Source organism: Gossypium raimondii, chromosome 11 (genome assembly GCF_025698545.1).
Source record: "Gossypium raimondii isolate GPD5lz chromosome 11, ASM2569854v1, whole genome shotgun sequence".
Lineage (NCBI taxonomy): Eukaryota > Viridiplantae > Streptophyta > Magnoliopsida > Malvales > Malvaceae > Gossypium > Gossypium raimondii.
Genome location: NC_068575.1, coordinates 56,573,850 through 56,593,436, shown reverse-complemented (window position 1 = coordinate 56,593,436; position 19,587 = coordinate 56,573,850). Strand labels below are relative to the sequence as shown.

General features: G+C 31.6%; 2 protein-coding genes across 2 annotated transcripts; one reads left to right on the top strand and one right to left on the bottom strand.

Annotated features, from left to right (window-relative positions):
* Positions 1 to 957: 957 nt before the first annotated feature.
* LOC105802597 (ATP-dependent DNA helicase 2 subunit KU80) lies at positions 958 to 5,932 on the bottom strand. The gene is made up of 12 exons (XM_012634311.2): positions 5,765 to 5,932; positions 5,440 to 5,532; positions 5,243 to 5,294; positions 4,977 to 5,108; positions 4,133 to 4,536; positions 3,212 to 3,501; positions 2,909 to 3,104; positions 2,592 to 2,795; positions 2,071 to 2,238; positions 1,675 to 1,986; positions 1,276 to 1,406; positions 958 to 1,177 (listed from the first exon to the last, which is right to left on the bottom strand). The coding sequence occupies exons 1-12, from the start codon at positions 5,777 to 5,779 to the stop codon at positions 1,114 to 1,116; spliced, it is 2,061 nt and encodes a 686-aa protein (XP_012489765.1). The 5' UTR covers positions 5,780 to 5,932; the 3' UTR covers positions 958 to 1,113.
* On the top strand, positions 5,778 to 9,058 carry LOC105800922 (probable protein cornichon homolog 2). The gene is made up of 6 exons (XM_052623701.1): positions 5,778 to 5,786; positions 6,528 to 6,650; positions 6,761 to 6,874; positions 8,351 to 8,532; positions 8,620 to 8,742; positions 8,821 to 9,058. Exons 1-6 carry the CDS (start codon positions 5,778 to 5,780, stop codon positions 8,852 to 8,854), a joined length of 585 nt encoding a protein of 194 aa, XP_052479661.1. The 3' UTR covers positions 8,855 to 9,058.
* The last annotated feature ends 10,529 nt before the right edge of the window (positions 9,059 to 19,587 follow it).

The window sequence follows — 19,587 nt, the reverse complement described above, 5'->3', positions numbered from 1 at the left end:
TTTAATTCTGGGCATGCAGTTTCGTAGCAGAAATTGAAGGTGCAAAATTGCCTGGTTTGTCATCAAAGAAACTCTTGTATTTTGGGTTCAAGTTTAACTATGGGGCGGAGGGTATGTATGATGGAGCTATTAAGTGCTGCAGGGAAAAAGGGTTTCTCTAGAATGGCTAAGTTTGGCATCTATAGGGAAAGGGATATGTATCAACTGATTTGATGCTCATTGCAGGAACCAAGGGCTGGAAGATGTTTGTGTGAACAAATTGAGGGATATGAAGATGCCCTGCTTCCTTTGCAGATATTTTAATAGAAGTAGCTGCGGTTCATGAAGCTCATTGTTTTGGTCTGTTATCACAGGGAATTTTATGTATTTTCTTTTGAGTCACGAGTCAAATTTTGGTTAAAATATGTCCAGTCCCTGTACTTTTTTCAAAATTTGAATTTAGTTCCTGAATTTAATTTCTTTATTTTTTAAATTTAATTGTTAAGAAAATTAAAAATTTTATATTATATTTGTTGGTGTAACCTTTTGAAGTTAAAAAAAAGGAAACCCACAATTGGTAGCCATTTAACTGATTTCATTATGTCATGTCAGCAAAGAGGTTTCTACGGAAAACGTTTTGTCTTCTTCTCATCTCATAGAAAATAAAAATTGGAAAGATCAGTCGAGCATTTTAGCTTGAGACAGCGAGAAAAAAAAGAAAATAGATTCTCGTCACTTATTCTTATTTGACTGTATTTGAAATAATTAACAAATTATTTTATTCGTTTTCAATGTCCAAGTTACTACTCTACCGTTAGATTATTTAAGATATTTTTACTCATTTTCCTCCAAATTTATATTTGCAAGTTACTACAAAACTATGAAAGAAATACATGGATCAGATATTTTACCGATATTTTATCACCCATCCTATCGCAATAACGGTCTAACAAATTTGGATACGCAACGTCATGGATCTGGAAAAATAATGAACTTGTTAAGAGGAAACAGATAAGCTACATGGATCTTACATGTTGAATATACAGTTCATACTTCATAACCAAAACAGAAGTTAAGTTTACTGCACATAAACTGAGAGCCAACTACAAAAGAAACAGAAACGTAGTAACAACTCTAAACATCGGGTTTTGGCTCCATTTTAACGAAAAAGCTTCTCGCCTCCTCAGCTGTAACATCGCTGCTCAGAATACAAAAATAAATGGACATAAAATTAGATTGGCTTATAAAAGTAAGGAGAGCAATTTAAGGCATTCAAAGAACGCAGGGACATGGAACCTGTCTTCAGCTTCTGACTTGGAGATCAAAGTGAGATCCCTGGAAGCAAGAAGCTGTGGCAAACTTTTGATTCCTTTCTCCTCGCAATACTGCCGAATATGGTGCATTAAATCATTGTAGGGTCCTGGCTCCTGCAATGGAAATGATTTTCACCAACGGAAAACGTTAACCATATGAAACCTGGGACCAATACCCAATGAAGTCAACTGAAAAACTGTTGCTTTCTTAAATGCTAACCTTCAGATATATTTTTCATTACAAACTAAGAAGATTACAATACAATCAAGCAAAAGCACCACAATCATCAGTAAATATCTAGGAAAAAGTAGATCGACAATTTTCGATAGCATACACATGCGCACATACATGCATAGAATAAAGGGAAGAAGAGAGACATACTTGCTCAAGGATGCAACCCTTGCGAAGAGCAGCTACACATTCCACTGCTTTCTGATACTTATCTCCTTCATTGGAGTGTATCAATAGAGCAAGTATCTTCTCTCTTAATTCCTTGATTGCTTTCTCAACCCATTCTGGGTTATCTCTTTGAGACATCATGGCTTCAAAATCTTGGACAGGAGTTAAATCTCCAATTTTCTCAATCTTAAGTGGTGGTTGATTTTCAATGGAATTGACAGCCTGACCACTGGATACATGTGCATTTGATCCAGATTGTTTCTCTTGATACCACTGCCTGGATGATTTCTTCAGCTGCAAACAGATTACAGTTAATACCGCAATACACAAGCAGAAGATAAAATAAATCCTATCACTTTAAAGTTAAATAGAATTGACCTTAGGATTTTGCCTGAGTTCAAAGTGTCTATGTAATGCATCAAAAACAGACTTGTTTTCAGCAACAAGCTCCGGGTCTGGTTCAACAATATTCTTTAGAGTTTCATCAAGTGGAGGTACAGCTGCATCTGGTTGCTTTGCTTTCAACTCTAGATGACGATAAAAACGCTAACAATGTATAACACTAATGTCAGAGAAACAATCAAGACATTTTAAATGTTACTTATACCTGACTACAATAACTTCAAACGCCTGCCACCCATGGCAGGCCTTCAACCAGCTTCTATTCTAACTAAACACATAATAACTCAAATGCAGCATTTGGGGGTTGACTGAGTGAGGAAACCATAGCATCAGTACAACCTCCTAACTCTAGTACTTCAAATATACGATCTCTTTCTTTGAACAACATGGGGGGGGGGGGGGAACTTTTGTATTTATAAGCCAACATGTTGCCACTTGCCATGATACAAAAACAGAATCACATTGTGTAAACACAGACTAAATGCATATCTAAGTACCTCCAGAACGGGATTTGGGGTGAACTCAGGCAACAATGCTTCTTTGCCTGATGGAGCAAGATCAAGCATTTGCACCAATTCATCAGCTGCCTTTTGTTGTTGGTCATTAGGTTGCCATGAAGCTGGAAAACTGTTGAAAGAGGGGAACTGATATTCACGAACATCCTCAGCAAAAGGAAGTACATTGAAATAAAACGAATCAGGCTGCACAGAAAAATCAGAGAGCATCACAAGTGTCACAAGGGTCACTGTAGAAGCATGGATGTGGAAGTAACAAATTCAAGTGAAAGATGCAGTGAGAAGAGATAAAATCCTACAATTTTATAATTTTGTGAAATGTTTGGTGTCAAGACCCCCACAACAACGTTCTGCTGTCCCTGCCTCCAAACGCATCGCAATATTGCAACCGCATTCATTTCCTTCATTGCTCTTGCTATGGCAGAAACAGCAAGAGTGGCTCTTGTATTGCCCGGTTCAGCAATAAAAAGATAAACATCTTTCATGTAGCAGTGTCTTTGATTAATTGCCAGGCAGGACACGATACAAAGATCATATAAATAATCAATTGAATCAAATCTAATCAGAATATAACCATCTTTATCCCAGATAAAGCAACTTACCGCTTTATTTTTGAAGCATCAGTAAATCCCAGAACCTTTATACCCTTTTCTGGTTTGAACTTGACAGCATCCCATTCAGCAGTTGATATAGGAACTACTTGAGGTCCATAACGATAGCCTTTAATCCTTTGCTCTGGTGGTATAACTGAAGCACTGGAGCCATCAACACTTTTGTACTCATAAGAAACCTTGACTTGATGTGTTGCAAGCTTATTACTTGCTGGTGCTTTTTCTGAGTATTTCTTCAGAGTAGGAAACTTCTCCTCTTGTGTTTTTTTATAAACCCACACCTATGTGTTGTTATATATTTATATCAGAATCCTTTTTCACAAAAGCTAATGAGAACCTAACATGAAGAAAATACTAGCAGCTCAATGTGGTATGTTAATTGATTGACTCAACAACGCCATGGGACCGTGATGGAAAAGGCAATATAACCCATCAAGGCATCATCCCATTCAGCCTGAAAGCTGGATGCAAGGAACCTACATAAAGGAGGATAAATGGCATAGCAAGTCTCAAAAAGGCATGACTACCTTCAGAGCCGTTGATGCAAATTAAGATGACAATCATCCATCTATAGCAACATGGACCAATTGTCAGTGTACAAGCAAATGTGCAGCATCAAGTAGAATGCTTCACAAAGCCTAAATGTTGATATTCATGGTTTTATTTCCTTAAAAAACACCTATAAATTCTTAAGAGACCAAACACCATCTCTCTCTGTCCATGCATATGAGCATCACATAGAGTATAATGCTTGTTATGACACAAATGTGCCAGAAGTATATATGGTAAAAGCAATTATAATGTTGTCAAATGATATCTGATAGCATCTATCATAAATGAACAAGGTAGCCAAATACAAATAATGGAAATGTAATTACTTCAAGAGTATATGATTGACATTGATAGTCTCACCTTAATTTTCATATGAGGACTGAGCTCAAGATGACCTCTGAAAACTGTTACAGGAGTTACTCTTCGAGTTTTAAGTGCTCCCAGTAATGAAGTTGGAGTATCAACATATACAATACGTGTATGGGTTTTCTTTGAAAATATACTCAAGAGATGATCATTCTCATCCATTACTCCCTTATTTGCATCACGACTTAACCTTCCCCTCACAACTATACTTTCTATTTTCATGCCTTGTGCAGCCATCTGTTCAGCAATGGTCATGACCTGATCTTCTTTGCTTCCCTCAAAAGAGTCCTTTATAGGATGAATGGCATTAGTAATGAGGCACAGACGTTTCTTTCCTTTGTGTAGATCTTTATATTTCTTTATCAGCATATCCATCCCAACAACAATTGCGTCAAGAACTACTGAAGTTAAAGAACCAACAATGCAGCAATAAGCAGAAAAACAGGCTGCTTGAATAGCATTTTGCCCTTAAAACAACAGTCTTACAAAACTAATTTAGCTATACAAGCCAATAGTTAACTTAAAAGCACAAAAAGATCAGTCAAAATTAATAACAACAACGAATGTTACTTGAGTCTTGAAATCACAAAATAATAATAATAGTAGTAGTAGTAGTAGTAGTAGTAGTAGAAGTAGTAGTAGTAGTAGTAACAGTGGAGAATTAAAAGCACTTAATAGTGTAAGGCCATCAACTTTATACAATTACCAATATGTCCTGAAGATTTGCATGAGCAATTAATTTTCTATAAGAAAAGAAATTGCAATAGAATGAATGTAAACATTATCCCTTTTCAGATTAGATTATCTTAACAAAATAATCAAGAAAATTAAGGGATACAATCACCATCCACTCTTCCACGAGGCAGCTTCTGTAGAGTGTCGACAAGATCTCCATCAACAACTTTGATATCTTGCAACACCGTAATATTTTGATATCCACCCACTTCCGTTGTAAGGTCATTTTTAGATTCTGTAATTTACAAGGATAACATAAGTAGTGCTACATTGACATTTTAGCTAAAAACAATTGATATGGAGGCAACCATTAATTGGGCGAAATTAATCCTAAAAGTTACTCTGCTTCATTACAAAACTAGGAGTTACCTTCGGTTCCGAATACCACCACTCCCAATTCATCATATTTGCTGAAAATAAGCTGTGTACAGAAAAGGCAATCAATTTTTTTTTCCCTAATATTTTTAGTTACGATGTTTACTGAAAGCAGAAAATATCATCATATTTTGCAAAAGGAGTGTGACTGTATGAGTACATTAATTGAAATTTTGAACTGAAAGCAATACCTTCTTCTCCACTAACATGGAGCAGAGTTTTTCAACTTCTGAAAGAACACCGTGCATCGATGGACCGACATCAAGCAATAATACTAATTTCTCCTGTTCCAAAATAACTACGAATTCAATTACTGAAAAAATAACCATAAAACCTAATAAAATTACCCAAAATGGTTAAAAAATCCAAAAAGGAATATGAAAAATCAAAACCGGGTAGCAAGCGAAAAAGGAGTGAATCCAAGAAATATGAACATGCAGTGTCTAACGTTTTGAAGGAAAATGAAGGTGACACAAAAAAAATGTTCGAAAGAGAGTTAGAAGTGTAGAACTTCACCTTGTTTCGAGCCATGGCATGGGTAGTGAGGTAGCCAGGCTAACCAGGAAGATATAGAGAGAGAAGCTTGTGGCGGAAGCTTGGAATTTGAAAGAAAAAATGGGGAGGTGGGTTTATAAAACTGTTGACCATTTCTAGTTTTTTCGTTCTTCTTCCCGCCTAGGTCAGCAAGTTTTACTAAATTACATAATGGTCCCGTATAAATCCGATTTATGGAAGAATTTTGTTTTTATTGAAAGAAAAAAAAAAGAACATTCATTTCTTTTAAATTTTGTTATTACAAAATAGCAAAAATATATAGTATTAGTCATAGTATATTAACAATTTGTCTTTTAAATCATATTATAATTAGTATGGCTCACCCATTTTCACATTAGGATATTATCTTTTGTATCCAATTTATCAGTGCTGCGTACTAGTAGGTGTATTATTTTTATCTTGGTATTGCCATATAGTAATACCGGCATATTTCGTGTATTATTGAATTTATCAATGTTTTTAAATATTTTTATGCATATACATATTTATAGTTTAATTTTTAATTTTTCGATAAATTATATATATTTTCTCACAAACACATATATATTTATAGTCTAAGTTTTAATTTTTCATAAATTAGAAGTTGTTTTGGCAAAAAAATAAATTATATATTATATACACATGCAAATATATATGTATACTCTGTATTTTAGTGACTTCTCCAAGTGGTAAATTTTCAACTGATTATAAAAATATATACATACATATATACTCTGTATTTTAGCGACTTAGTCCATGGCTACCGCATATTGTAGATAAAATCACAAAACCAGACAAATGTACTCCCAAAATTGAGGAGAAGAAAGACGATTATGTGCTGGTGGAGTACGAAAGTCCCATATTAGGGGTAAAATTCAACGTCTTTTTCTTCTTCCTCTTCAATACCAAACATAACGCACACGAGACGACTTGCAAAATGGGTTTTAACTGAAGATTCATGTATTTCTTGTTAACCAGATTGTGGATGATGAGGAGTTCTGGTTTCCACCAGGGAAGAAGTCAATGGTGGAGTATCGATCAGCATCACGGATTGGAAACTTTGATTTTGATGCCAACAGAAAAAGAATCAAGGTAAAGTCGTCAAACAAACTCAATACTACCATTGTTTTCCTTACAGGCATTGCGAATGGAGTTGGAAAAGAAAGGATGGGCTTCTGAAGCATCATTTCGAAGGATTACTCATCAGGAGAAACCAACATCGTACTGTTTGATTTATGTTTCACAGATACCGTATTCCCAGCATCCTGAATTCTTAAAATCATATTTTTCACCCATACTTTTTTGGGGTCAATTGCACTAGACATCCCAAATTACAGCAAAAAGTTTTAAGTCACATGTTTTGAATTCATCACGTCAAATTTTAAACATACATATACCATAGATAACTTAGCTCAAACTTTAAAAAGAAAAACAATACGATAGGCAACAATGTGTTTAAAATTTGATCAACTTGTTTTAAATATGCTTCTTGTTTGATTCGAGCTAATATTCAACATTTAAGTTGACGGAAATACTAATAGAAGTATTTGATTGATTTTAACACTTTGAAAACTTAATTATAACAATTTAAAGTAAAAGAATGAATTTAAAATTTAGATCATAATTTGAGGATGTTTGATGTAATTAAGTAATTAACATTAATTTTTCTATCCGGACTAATAATACTAAAGTGGGCCTAGAGGTGCTCATGGGTCGGATCGAGTCGAGCCTAAGCATGATGTTAATATACTTTATGCTTGTCTAAGCCCAGGTCAGCCCGAAATATGGGCTTAAAATTTTGTCCAAATCCGTCTATATTTGCAAAATACTAACCCAAATCATTTTAGGTCTGTCCATATTATTTTTAAAATTTTAAAAAGCATATTTATATTATTTTATTTTATTGAAATTTTTTATATAGTTATCTTAAGATTATTTTAATGTTTACATTAGAGTAGTATTATATATTTAGTATAGGTTTATTTTTTTAATGTGTTCTAAATTACATAATATATAAAAATAACATAATTAAAATTGGGCCAAGCTCGGGCCTTAAATGTTCAAGTACATTTTTTGGGCCTAATATTTGTATTCAAACCTTGCTAGATTTCGAACAAGCTTTCAAGCCTGGGTAAGTGGCTTGATCCATGAACAGATCTAAGTGGGCCTTAAACAAAATTTGGGCTTGGATGAAGGTTTATAAAATCATAAGGGCCTTTATGTCATTTGAGATAGATATGAATAATATATAAGCGGTTAGAATAAGAAAAGTGGAAGAGAAAATGTTTTTTATTAGCTCTTAATTCTCAACCAATGCCAACAACCCGGTTTGGCGGCATGGAAATTGATTCCGAAATTAAATTTAAAAAATATATAAAAACAAGGTGAAAAGACAGAGGTTGAGATTTTGATAGGAGGGAAGATGGCCATCGCAAGTCTCTTGGGATGGCTCGTGACCTTCTTCTTCCTCATATCTCTTCTCGCCATTATTTGTTATCAGGTCATTTTCTTTCTTTTAAATATAATTTTAATTTGTTAACAATCGTTTGATAATGGCAAATTTTGCAGCTTATGTGTTTTATTGATTTGGAAATTGATTACATAAATCATTACGATTCGGCGGTACGGATAAACAAGGTTGTGATGCCGGAGTTCATAATCCAAGCCGTTTTCTGTTTGGTCTGTTTAATTACAGGGCATTATTTTCTTTTTTTCCCGTCTCTCCCATATTCATACTATAATTTCATATTGTAAGTTTGTAAAATCCTTCAAAAATTATCCTCAACTATTTTTATTTCCTTTTTTTTTTTTAAAGGTTTTTGGAATTGAATGAACAGGTATAGAAGGAGAAAACATCTGGTTGATGTAACAGAGATCTTTAATCAGCTGGAGTGGGAAAAGAAACAACGACTAATCAAACTTGGCTATCTTATTATCCTTTTAATTGTTTTTATATTTTGGTAATTATGATCTCACAAAATTACAAATATATTATACTTTTTTTCCTTACTCATAAATTTGGTTTACATATGTTTCAGGTTGATTTGGACAGTAGGAAAAGATGATTATTAAACAGGCTTTGGATCAAATATTCTTCCAACTCCAACCTTTGTTTTTCCAATTTACAGTAATATTTTTTTATTCACTTTGTACAATGAGGTGAGGTGAGGTGAGCATTGGGTTATTATAATACAATGAGATTTTTATTTTTATTTTTCAACAAATTTGCGATTAATATATGAATGCAACAACCATACTTTACCTACTTTATGTAAAACTAGTTTATCATTGAAATTGAAATTACTGTAAAAGTGTTTTAATAAGTTATTATTAATAAGTATTTTTTTTAGAAATGTTGTAAAGTATAAGATTTAATATGTAGATAAAAGGTAACTTCATTGGAAAACACGTTTTCAAATGTTAAAAGTTAAAATTTTAAATTTTTAACTAATGTTTGGTTTGAAAAGCTACTTGTTTACCAAATTTTTGGTTTGCAATTAAGATTTCAGTTCAAAAATTCTTTTCAATCTCAATGATAACAAAACCGTAATGGAGTTAAATTCAAGTAATAAGATAGGGTTCAAACTTGATTAATTTTACTCTTAAAATTGAAAATCAAATAATTAAAGTTTATTCAATTTAACTGATTTATCTAATAAAAAGAATATCTAATTATGATTATTTTCAAATTCAATTTTTTAAGGATTACGTATCCATTGTAATATGGTTATGGATAGTTTAATTAGTTGATTAGTTACTGAGTTGGTTAGGAAGTAATTAGTTAATTTAGTTTTTGTTAGCTACAAATAGCTTGTTATATAAATATGTAAAGATGGATTCATTCAAACCAAGTTAATCAATTTTGAAAATTCAGTCATATTCATCTTCTTCTTGGTAGTTTATCTTGTTTCTTATCATAGTATCAGAGGTGATCAGAGGTTTCTGACGATCATTTTCCGATGTTTGTCAAGGTATGCAATGAGTTCGACTTTAAATCCATCAATGGCAGCCGCTGAGTTCAAATTGGGAAAGTTGGGTGAATGTTAAGGATTATGTGTTAGTTGTAACAAATTTATAAAAATAATGATATAAAGATCAAATATGACTTTGATTGAAATTGAGAAATTAATGGTAAAGATCATGATGTTTTAAGTTCAAATCACTTAATTCCCATTATGTATATGTTTTTTTTTTCTAAATTTATCAAAATATAAAAAGATATGCATACCCCAAAATAAAATGTGTTGCTTTGTAAAAAGAATGAGCATTTAGTAGTTTGATAACTGAATTGGAACACAATTGATGGGTGACACCATGTAACACCCCTAAAATCATTATGCTATAAAAGTTGTATTAAGCGAGAATCGTACGCAGTGGATTTATCGATAAAGTAAGATAAAGAATATAAATGATAAAATAAAAGGTTAATGGATGCCAGAGAAAGTTGAATTAAGAAATATAGAGTGATATATTAATTTAATACAGGGATCAAATCGTAAAGATGTAAAAATTTTTGGTATTCAAATATAATTATTTGAACTTTAAGGGGTTGAAATGTAAATATGTAAAAGTTGAAGGACCAAATATGAAAATAACTCGATTCCTTGAGACACAATATTGGCAATCAAGGATTAAATTGAATAAGTAAAGAAATAAGAGGACTAAATCATAGTTTTACAAAATTAAGTGATGATTCAAAGAAGGAATCGTAGAGGATGTTGGAGGGTAAAATGGTCATTTCTCAATTAGGATAACTATCATGATGATTATGAATATTGATGTTAGATTTTGATTGGTTAATATTATTTTAATATAATATTATTATTTTGTTAATTTACTTAATGGTTAAGAAAATAAAAAGAAAAGATGATGGAAATTTCTCCATCTTTCATTCAACTCACGTCCACCATTCTTGAAAAAAAAAGTTTGGCTTTCTTTACAATTTGGTCCTTACCATCAAAATTCATCATTTCACCTAGAAGTCAAAGGAATTTTCATAGCCACCAAGAGAGAAAATTGATAAGAAGACTATGGTGAGCATGAATATCAATTTGGATTCAAGAAAGATAGAATTGAAGGAGAGAGAAAATCAAGCTAAGGTTTGAAATCAATAAAACAAGAGAGAGATAGAGGAAGTAATTCAACTGGCGAAGAAAAGAGAAAAACAAGTGATTAAAGGCTGAAGAGAGATAAGTACCCTTGAATTTCTTATTACTTAAGGACTAAAATATAATCTTTATGAAATTTGTGGTAATTTAGTAAAATAAAGTGTAAAATGATTTTAATATGTGAAATAAAATATTATGATAGAAAGCATAATTGAAGTATGCAATAGTAGTGAATTAAACATAAAGTGATATTAAAGTGAAATTATAGTAAATAGTGATTTTCATGATGCTAAGGACTAAATTGCAATTTTTTTGAAATTTATAATTGAAACAAGAGAAGTGAAGTGCATAAAATTTGATATGTGAAATAAGATATTTTAATGAATTATTTATAATTGATAGTGAATTTGAGTAAAAGGTGAAGTTAGAAGGATGTTGTAATAATTATTGAATTTTCACAATGTTAAGAACTAGATTGCAATATACTTAGAAATCACAAGAAGTACTAAAACATTAGAAAGAATTATTCAAGTGAAGTGTTACATTGAAGAGAATTGATTTAAAGTGATTATGTATTGAAAAATAAATTTCATGGCAAAGGACTAAATTGAGAAGTGTGCAAAAGTTTAATTGTGAAATAAAATATTATGATAAAGAGCTTAAATGAAATTTTAAGTGTTAGTGAATTAATTACAAAGTAATATTTAAGTGAATTTCTAGTGATACGAATTTCATATTAAAATGGACCAAATCGTAAAATATACAAAAGTGACTAAGTGTATTAAGATTTTAAAATAACATATTCAAATGTAATGATATATAGAAGTGAAGTGAATACTAAGTGAGAGGATGGTGATTAATGAAAATATATGCTAGTAGAGACTAAATCGAAAAGATTGTAAAGTAAGTGAAGTGAAGTTTATGCAAAGAAGACTAGATAGAAAAGTGACCAAAATTTGGTATGTGTAATAAAGTATTTATGGAGAATTTTAGTGAAGTACTTATGATATTGAATTTAATTCTAAGTGATAGTAAAGTGTTAATTTAATGCATATTAATTTTTATGAAAATAAGGACTAAATTGTAAGAGTGTAAAGTTTTATATGCCATTAAATGAAAAGTGATAGCGATGAAAATGACAATATAAAGCCCAAGTAGATAAGATATGAACATGTTGGATATAGATGGCATGCCATTAGGAAATTATCATGCGTGCAAATAATAGTGACACTTCGGTGTAAATGAAAGTGACACTTCGGAGCATTTTAGTGATTTGACACTTCGACGCATTACAGTGATTTTGTACTTCAGTGCATTACAATGTTATTTCCAAATATCTTACTTGTTCAATTGAGTCTACTATGGGCTATTAACTCATGAGAAAGATAATTGGTAAGTGATTAAAGAATCTTGAGAAAGAGAGATAGGTGATTAACGAAATAAGTGTTAAAGAAAGATATGTGGTAAGTGAATTCCGATAACAATCTATGTTAAAACGTGAAGTGATAATATGGTAAATTAAAGTGTTAGTAAGTTTGGTAAATATATTGAATAATCTCTTGATATAAATGATATGTTCATGAAATTATATTAGTAATTTGTTACTATTTTTAAATTAAAGAAATGATAAGATTTAAATTCATGGGTACTTACTAAGCTTTCACAAGCTTAACACATTATTTTCAATGCGTAGTTGAAAGATCAAATTGAAGTTTTCATACGAAGTAGTGACCTTGACATATCTCACCACATCATCATCAAAGTTTCGGAGAAAAAGGGTATGAAATAAACTTTACGGTATAAAGTATGACATGTACATAGGTGAATTAATGAAGTATTAAAGAAAGTGTCTAGTTGTTTAATATTTGAGTTTAAGGTATTTGAAAACATAATTCACGTTGCAACGTCAGATCCTTCACGTTTGATGAGAATCAAACAGTGAGTGACGTTGCGACTTAGAATCCCCAAAGTCATGTCATCAATCCTAAAGTTTTAAAACTTTATAATTTAATATTTATTCGACTTTAGGTTAGTAAAAAACTTTCATAAGCTCGTATAATACTCGGATAAGATTGTGAATCATGTTATGAGTGTGTAATAGTCTTAACAGCATGAACGAAAGGTTAAATGGAATGGTAATTGTTTGTAATTGCTCTGACAACGAATGTGACATCCCAAAGCTTGGACCCAACGATCGGGTCAGGTATGGGGTGTTGCACACCAACCTAGTCAAACTTTTAATAATAATACTAAGATTTTTATCACACGCTTATGTGTGTGGAAACCACGTGTATAGAATACAGATGTGTGTTTAAAAATAACATATAATAAATAATGAAACATATGATTTGAAACTAATTAATAATATATAAAATATGTACAATATATAAATGAAAAATAGATTAAATTGTGAGTGTAATCAAATTTAAACACATAAATACACCAAATTAAGAATATTAAATGAACACAATTGTTTATCACCATATTGTCATCAATCCTAAGTTGGTTTGTCAAATTAATTTATGACACTAACTTAATCAACAAAATTATTAATATATATTAGAAATTCTATCACACACATATTAGTGCAAAAATCACAAATTTAGAACTCAAATGTGTGTTTAAAATAACATATAATGAATAATGAAATGTATGGTTTGGAACTAATTAATAATAATACCACATGAAATATGTACGATGTTAAAATTAAAGTATATATATTGAATTTGTTTATCATGATGTTGCCATTAATCTTGAGTCGGCGTCGAGTTAACTTATGATACCAACTCAATCAAATACATTAATATATATACAATTGATTGGGGTAATAAAGTGCATAAATAAAATTGAAATGTATAAAACATTAAAATAAAGCTTTAGTTGAGTGATAAATTAAATGTTTTATTAATTTAATTAGTTTGGCTTCAAGTATTACTATATGCATTTTTATTGGTTTTAAAAAATAAAAATATTAAATTAACCTCGAATAATATAATTTATTTTAATTACGAAAAAATATTTCCATAATTTCTCTAACTAAGTTGGTGACCCAATTAAGGGTAACACAAACTTAGTAAAACACTTAATCAATAGTATAGAAGTATTTATATACAATGATGAATGTAATAAAGTATGTAGAATGAAATTAAAATGTGTAAAAATATTAAAATAAAGTTTTAATTGAATAGAAAATTAAAAATTTTACTAACCCGTGGATTCAAATCCCACCATATGTATATACTTTCATTAATTTTTTAAAAATAAAAAGATTAAAATATCATCCTGTAACAGCCTAATTTTCAGTGGTGTCAGAAACAGTGATTCGAGATCACTAAATCTGACAAGTGAGTCTTAAAATTTAATAAATTAATAATTATGGGTCAAGTGTGAATTTAGAATAATTTTTGAATTAGTAAATTTTGTGATTTAAAAAGAATTTAATAGGTAAATTGGGTCTAAAATACGCTGTCGAGACATCGAGTTCATAAACCAAGCCATAAATATTTTTATAAATATTTATGGAATGTCATTGAGTTAGTATAAAAGTTTCGTTAGAAAATTTTAACGTTTGGTTAGTCAATTAACTAAAAAGGACTAAATTGAGAATAGTGTAAAATTTGTTAAATTATGATTAAATAGCTTAAGTGACTAATGAGGATGATTTAAAAGGCAATTAGGCCCAAAATTTTATGGGCTGGACGGTTGGGCAAGAAAAATCAGCAGGAAAGTAAGGAGAAATAAGGGCAAAATTGGAAATTTTACAAATTAAATATATAAAACAAAGATAAAAGTGAAAAATCTAGAGATATCATCATTTTTCTTCAGCCAAAACGTAATAGGAGAGGGTTTTCAAGCTGGGTTTTCATATTTTTCATCATGTAAGTTCAATTCTTGCTTTTTCTTTGAAATTTTCATGTTTTGTGACTTTTACAACTAGGTCCAACTATTGAATTTATTAGTTTTTGAATTTATGAGTTATTTTGTAAGTTACCATGAATAAGTTCTGGAATTTTATGATGAATTATTATAGATTTTAAGTCTTAATTTCATTATATTATGATCTTATTAAAATGATTTTAGTAGAAAATGATTTTTAGGGCCTAATTGTGAAAAAGTTAGAAATTGGGGTTTTGTACTGAAATTATGAATATCAAAGGCTGTTTAGTAGTCTAAAATGGTTAGATAAGGTGTTAATTGAGAAAAATTAGATCAATTGAAGGGTTAATTGAGTAGGGACCAAATTGTAGAAATTGTAAATTTTGAGGTAAAAGTGTAATTTCAAAAATTGAAAGGCATAAATTGTAAAGTAAATTAGTATTGAATTAGATGCTAATGAATGGAAAAATTTATATTATAGATCGGGAATCCGAAGATAAACGCGGTAAAGAGAAAGCATCGAGCTAGGTTCTAAACTTTTATAACTTCTACGAATCGGCCCAGGTAAGTTCATATGGCTGAATTTTTATGATTAATTGTTAATGTGGAAATGATATATTGTATAAATTCGTATATTGTTACTGAATTATGATTATGGTAAAAATGAGAAGAAGATGAGATTGTTAGTTCAAATTAAGGGATACGCAGAATTGAGTACACATGTTTGGCAACCAACGGCGAATTGACGGATAAGTCCATAGTGGATCCATGGCAAAGTGTGAAAAGTAGGTATGGTGTTTCGGTGAAGAAAACCATACTGATTTGTGAAAAGTAGGTATGGTGTTTCGGTGAAGAAAACCATACTGAGTTGTGAAAAGTAGGTATGGTGTTTCGGTGAAGAAAACCATACTGAGTTATGAAAAGTAGGTATGGTGTTTCAGTGAAGAAAACCATACTGAGTTGTGCAAAGTTTATATTATAGATCGGGAATCCGAAGATAAACGCGGTAAAGAGAAAGTATCGAGCTAGTTTCTGAACTTTTACAACTTCTACGAATCGGCCCAGGTAAGTTCATATGGCTGAATTTTTATGATTAATTGTTAATGTGGAAATGATATATTGTATAAATTCGTATATTGTTACTGAATTATGATTATGGTAAAAATGAGAAGAAGATGAGATTGTTAGTTCAAATTAAGGGATACGCAGAATTGAGTACACATGTTTGGCAACCAATGGCGAATTGACGGATAAGTCCATAGTGGATCCATGGCAAAGTGTGAAAAGTAGGTATGGTGTTTCGGTGAAGAAAACCATACTGATTTGTGAAAAGTAGGTATGGTGTTTCGGTGAAGAAAACCATACTGAGTTATGAAAAGTAAGTATGGTGTTTCGGTGAAGAAAACCATACTGAGTTGTGAAAAGTAGGTATGGTGTTTCGGTGAAGAAAACCATACTGAGTTATGAAAAGTAGGTATGGTGTTTCAGTGAAGAAAACCATACTGAGTTGTGAAAAGTAGGTATGGTATTTCCGTGAAGAAAGCCATACTGAGTTATAGCAATGAGAAATATTCAAGCAAATTGTGGCACCGAGCAAACGATGTACTCAATTCCGTAAGACTATCCTTAATTTGACAGGTATTTGTAAGTGCAATTGAAGCTAAATGTTGAAATAGAAGTTGACTTCTGATATTGAGAGATACTAAATTAAAGCTGAATGAGTCTACTTTTACATGAAAGAAATAGAGTAAGAAAAAGAGTTGTATATTTTTAGATATTTGAATTTTAGTGAGACAGGGTCAGAATGATTTTAAGGTCCCCTGTTCTGACTTTAGAAATTCATTAAAAATTTCACAGAAGGAATTATGAGTTATAATTTATATGTATAGATTCCTTGATGAGTCTATTTTCAGGAGAAATAAGTGGAAGCACCATATGACGTCTGTACAAAGAGATAATTGAATTTTAGTGACAAGAGGTCAGGATGGTCGGTCACTGAAACAGGGGAGACTTTAACTAATAAACTGTACTAATTGGCTAAACCAAAAATTCTGAAAAATTTATGGTGAAAAGATATATGAGTCTAGTTTCAGGGAAAATTTATGGATCTAAATTTTGAGTTTCGTAACTCGAGTTATAATTAAATAAGTGACTGCTGCGCAGGTAGACAGATTTGCTGTAAATAGTGAAATAAATTTTCAAACTAAGTTTTTATGCTCCGAATTAGTAAGATAAGCTAAGTAATGCCTCGTGCTCGACTCCGGCTACGGTCTCGGGTAAGAGGTGTTACACATCCAATAATTTTACTTATTTTATTTAGTTCCTAATCGAGTTGGTGATCTAGTTGAGGGCGATACTGACTCGATCAAAAGCTTAAATAATAATATAAATATTACTTATAGGGATAGTAAAAGTGTATAATAAAATTAAAGATGAGTAGAAACAACTGATAATGCCTGGGAGCAGAACAAAAGCAACATGATAGACCAAGAAGGAAGGAAGGTTAAGTTAATACCAAAGATCCAAATGAAGGTGAAGCAGTAAAGGAAAAAGTGGGTATGGATGGCGGTGCGTTTAGCTGCGGTTAGAGTAAAAATAGCGGTGGTGATGATATTAGATACTACAGCGTACTGAATTGCACCACACCGGCCATCCAAACTCACCTAAAATAAATGGTAATTAATTTGGGATATACATATATGCATTATCTGCCAAACTTGGGATTCAACTCAGCTAACCCCGAACTAAAGAAATAACCAGGTACTTGTTCTTCTTCTTTGTTTTCTTTCACCAACTGCAATATAATAGTAAAAAGATACGTGCACTCTTATGATAACACGTTCACTTTAGTAATAAAAGAGGAAATGTGAGCTATTCTTTTTTTGTTTTAGACAGAAAAGGATTCAACCACCACCAGTGTTCCCTCTATAATACTACATCATCAAACAGTGTATATATTACAAATATTCTGGAATTATTAAATACAACTACCTTATCTACTTATTATAACATTCTCCATATCCAATTCATCTAACTCAGTCATGGCTGCAGGATGGAATCAAGCAACCTAATCTATTCTTTCAATACCATATGTTATATATCTACAGAATTAACCAAGTCTCTCATACTCTATATTTTTTTATCCCTACATATATATACATAAATACAGACATGGGGGGCTGTGGGATGCTACCTATTCTATATACATAGGTTTTGCTGCAGATATAGCAGTGAGAGTGGAGTTGAGAGTAATTAAGTTGGTGCTATGCAAAAAATAAAGCCTCTCCGTAAGCAATTCCTCTCTCCATTTTCGTGTGACTTTGGCTATGAATTCCTCTACTCTCGTTTCCAAATCATTATCTTCCTCATCTTCTTCACTATCCTGATCATCTTCTGTGCCAAAAGTATCATCGTTTTCTTCATTGTAACCATGATAAAGTTGTACATCCTCAACGTCACTGCCCTCATAATAAATTTTTTCTTTTGCGCCTATGTTGACAAACCCTAAATCCAGGACAGGATGGTTGAACTCATGACCAGCTGTATCTTGATGATCAGGGCTTCCAATAATAATGTTAATAATGCGAAGGATAGCGTAGAACACGGTAAACCGAGCTAAGGGACAAGACTTTGCCACCACGATGAAGTCATAGGTGGAGAAAACAAGTTCATGATGCATAGGAGCTGATAGTACAAAGCCAATAATATGACCAAAGGAATACTTGATAAAAACCATAAGGCAGGGAACCCACCACCTCCCTCCATTTTGCTAGTTTTAGCCATTAATAAGAGGTTTTTTGTCACTAAATTAACAATGGCAAGATTTACTAGCTATATAAAGTTAATCAGAAAAAAAGCTACTCATCTATTTCTTGGAAGCAAAGAGGACTGGTTGATTGCAAAATTAAAACCATGGGAAGAAGTTAATTATGAAGGTGCAAGAGGAAATTTCTGAGCATTTTAGGAACATTTATTTAAACCAAAAGAGAAAATGAAATAGGTTGGATGTTGGAAGTATTTGTGGAAAACCAATATAGTGACGAAACAAGAGTGTGCGAAAGAAAAGAAGAAATTGGTGACTTGAGAATTATAATAACATTCCATCTCCATGTCAACATTTTTTTGCAATATATAGTAAATTGGGTCATTGTTTATTATTTCACTAGATATTTATTTAGCCTAAAACCAGGGTGGTTTGGTCCATGTCCTTTTCAATGGGAAACTTCCAAGCATATGTCTCCACATTTATATTTCCTGGAAACAAACTATTAGTTTCTCATAATTCACAGCTATTTGATTCAGCTAATAACATCTACTATAGCAAAACAGGTTTTTAGCAGCATTTTTTGGGGCCTATAACGGTGCTTATAAGCATCGCTAAAACTATTTGCGGCGCTTGTAGCAAAAAACACCGCTATAGATAACGCCGCTAAATTTTGCAGCGTTTATGTGGAAAAACGCCGCTATAGAACATGATCTTTAGCGGCACTTTTCCCACAAACGTCGCTAAAGAATATGAGGCTTTCCCCAAACGCCGTAATAGAATATGACATTTAGCGACGCTTTCCCTACAAACGCCGCTATAGAACATGTTCTTTAGCAACATTTTTCCCAAAAACGCCACTAAATTTAGCAGATTTTTAACATCCCATTTTCATTCATATAGAACCCGAATTGTCAACATAATTTCCTGTAACATCAAATCTAACCAAAAACTATAAATCTAAATGATACTTTAAATCCCAATGAAAAGATATATGATCTAAATTAATAAATAAAATAATAAAATTTATTATTTTTAAAAGTTATAATGTTAAAATA

Excerpts from the sequence above, each read along its gene's own strand:
- LOC105800922 (XM_052623701.1), top strand. Across the intron at positions 6,651-6,760 it reads ACGAAAGTCCCATATTAGGG|ATTGTGGATGATGAGGAGTT; the intron begins GTAAAATTCAAC and ends CTTGTTAACCAG. Across the intron at positions 8,743-8,820 it reads TTAATTGTTTTTATATTTTG|GTTGATTTGGACAGTAGGAA; the intron begins GTAATTATGATC and ends CATATGTTTCAG.
- LOC105802597 (XM_012634311.2), bottom strand. Across the intron at positions 3,502-4,132 it reads GTCCTCATATGAAAATTAAG|GTGTGGGTTTATAAAAAAAC; the intron begins GTGAGACTATCA and ends AACAACACATAG. Across the intron at positions 1,407-1,674 it reads AGGGTTGCATCCTTGAGCAA|GAGCCAGGACCCTACAATGA; the intron begins GTATGTCTCTCT and ends TTTCCATTGCAG.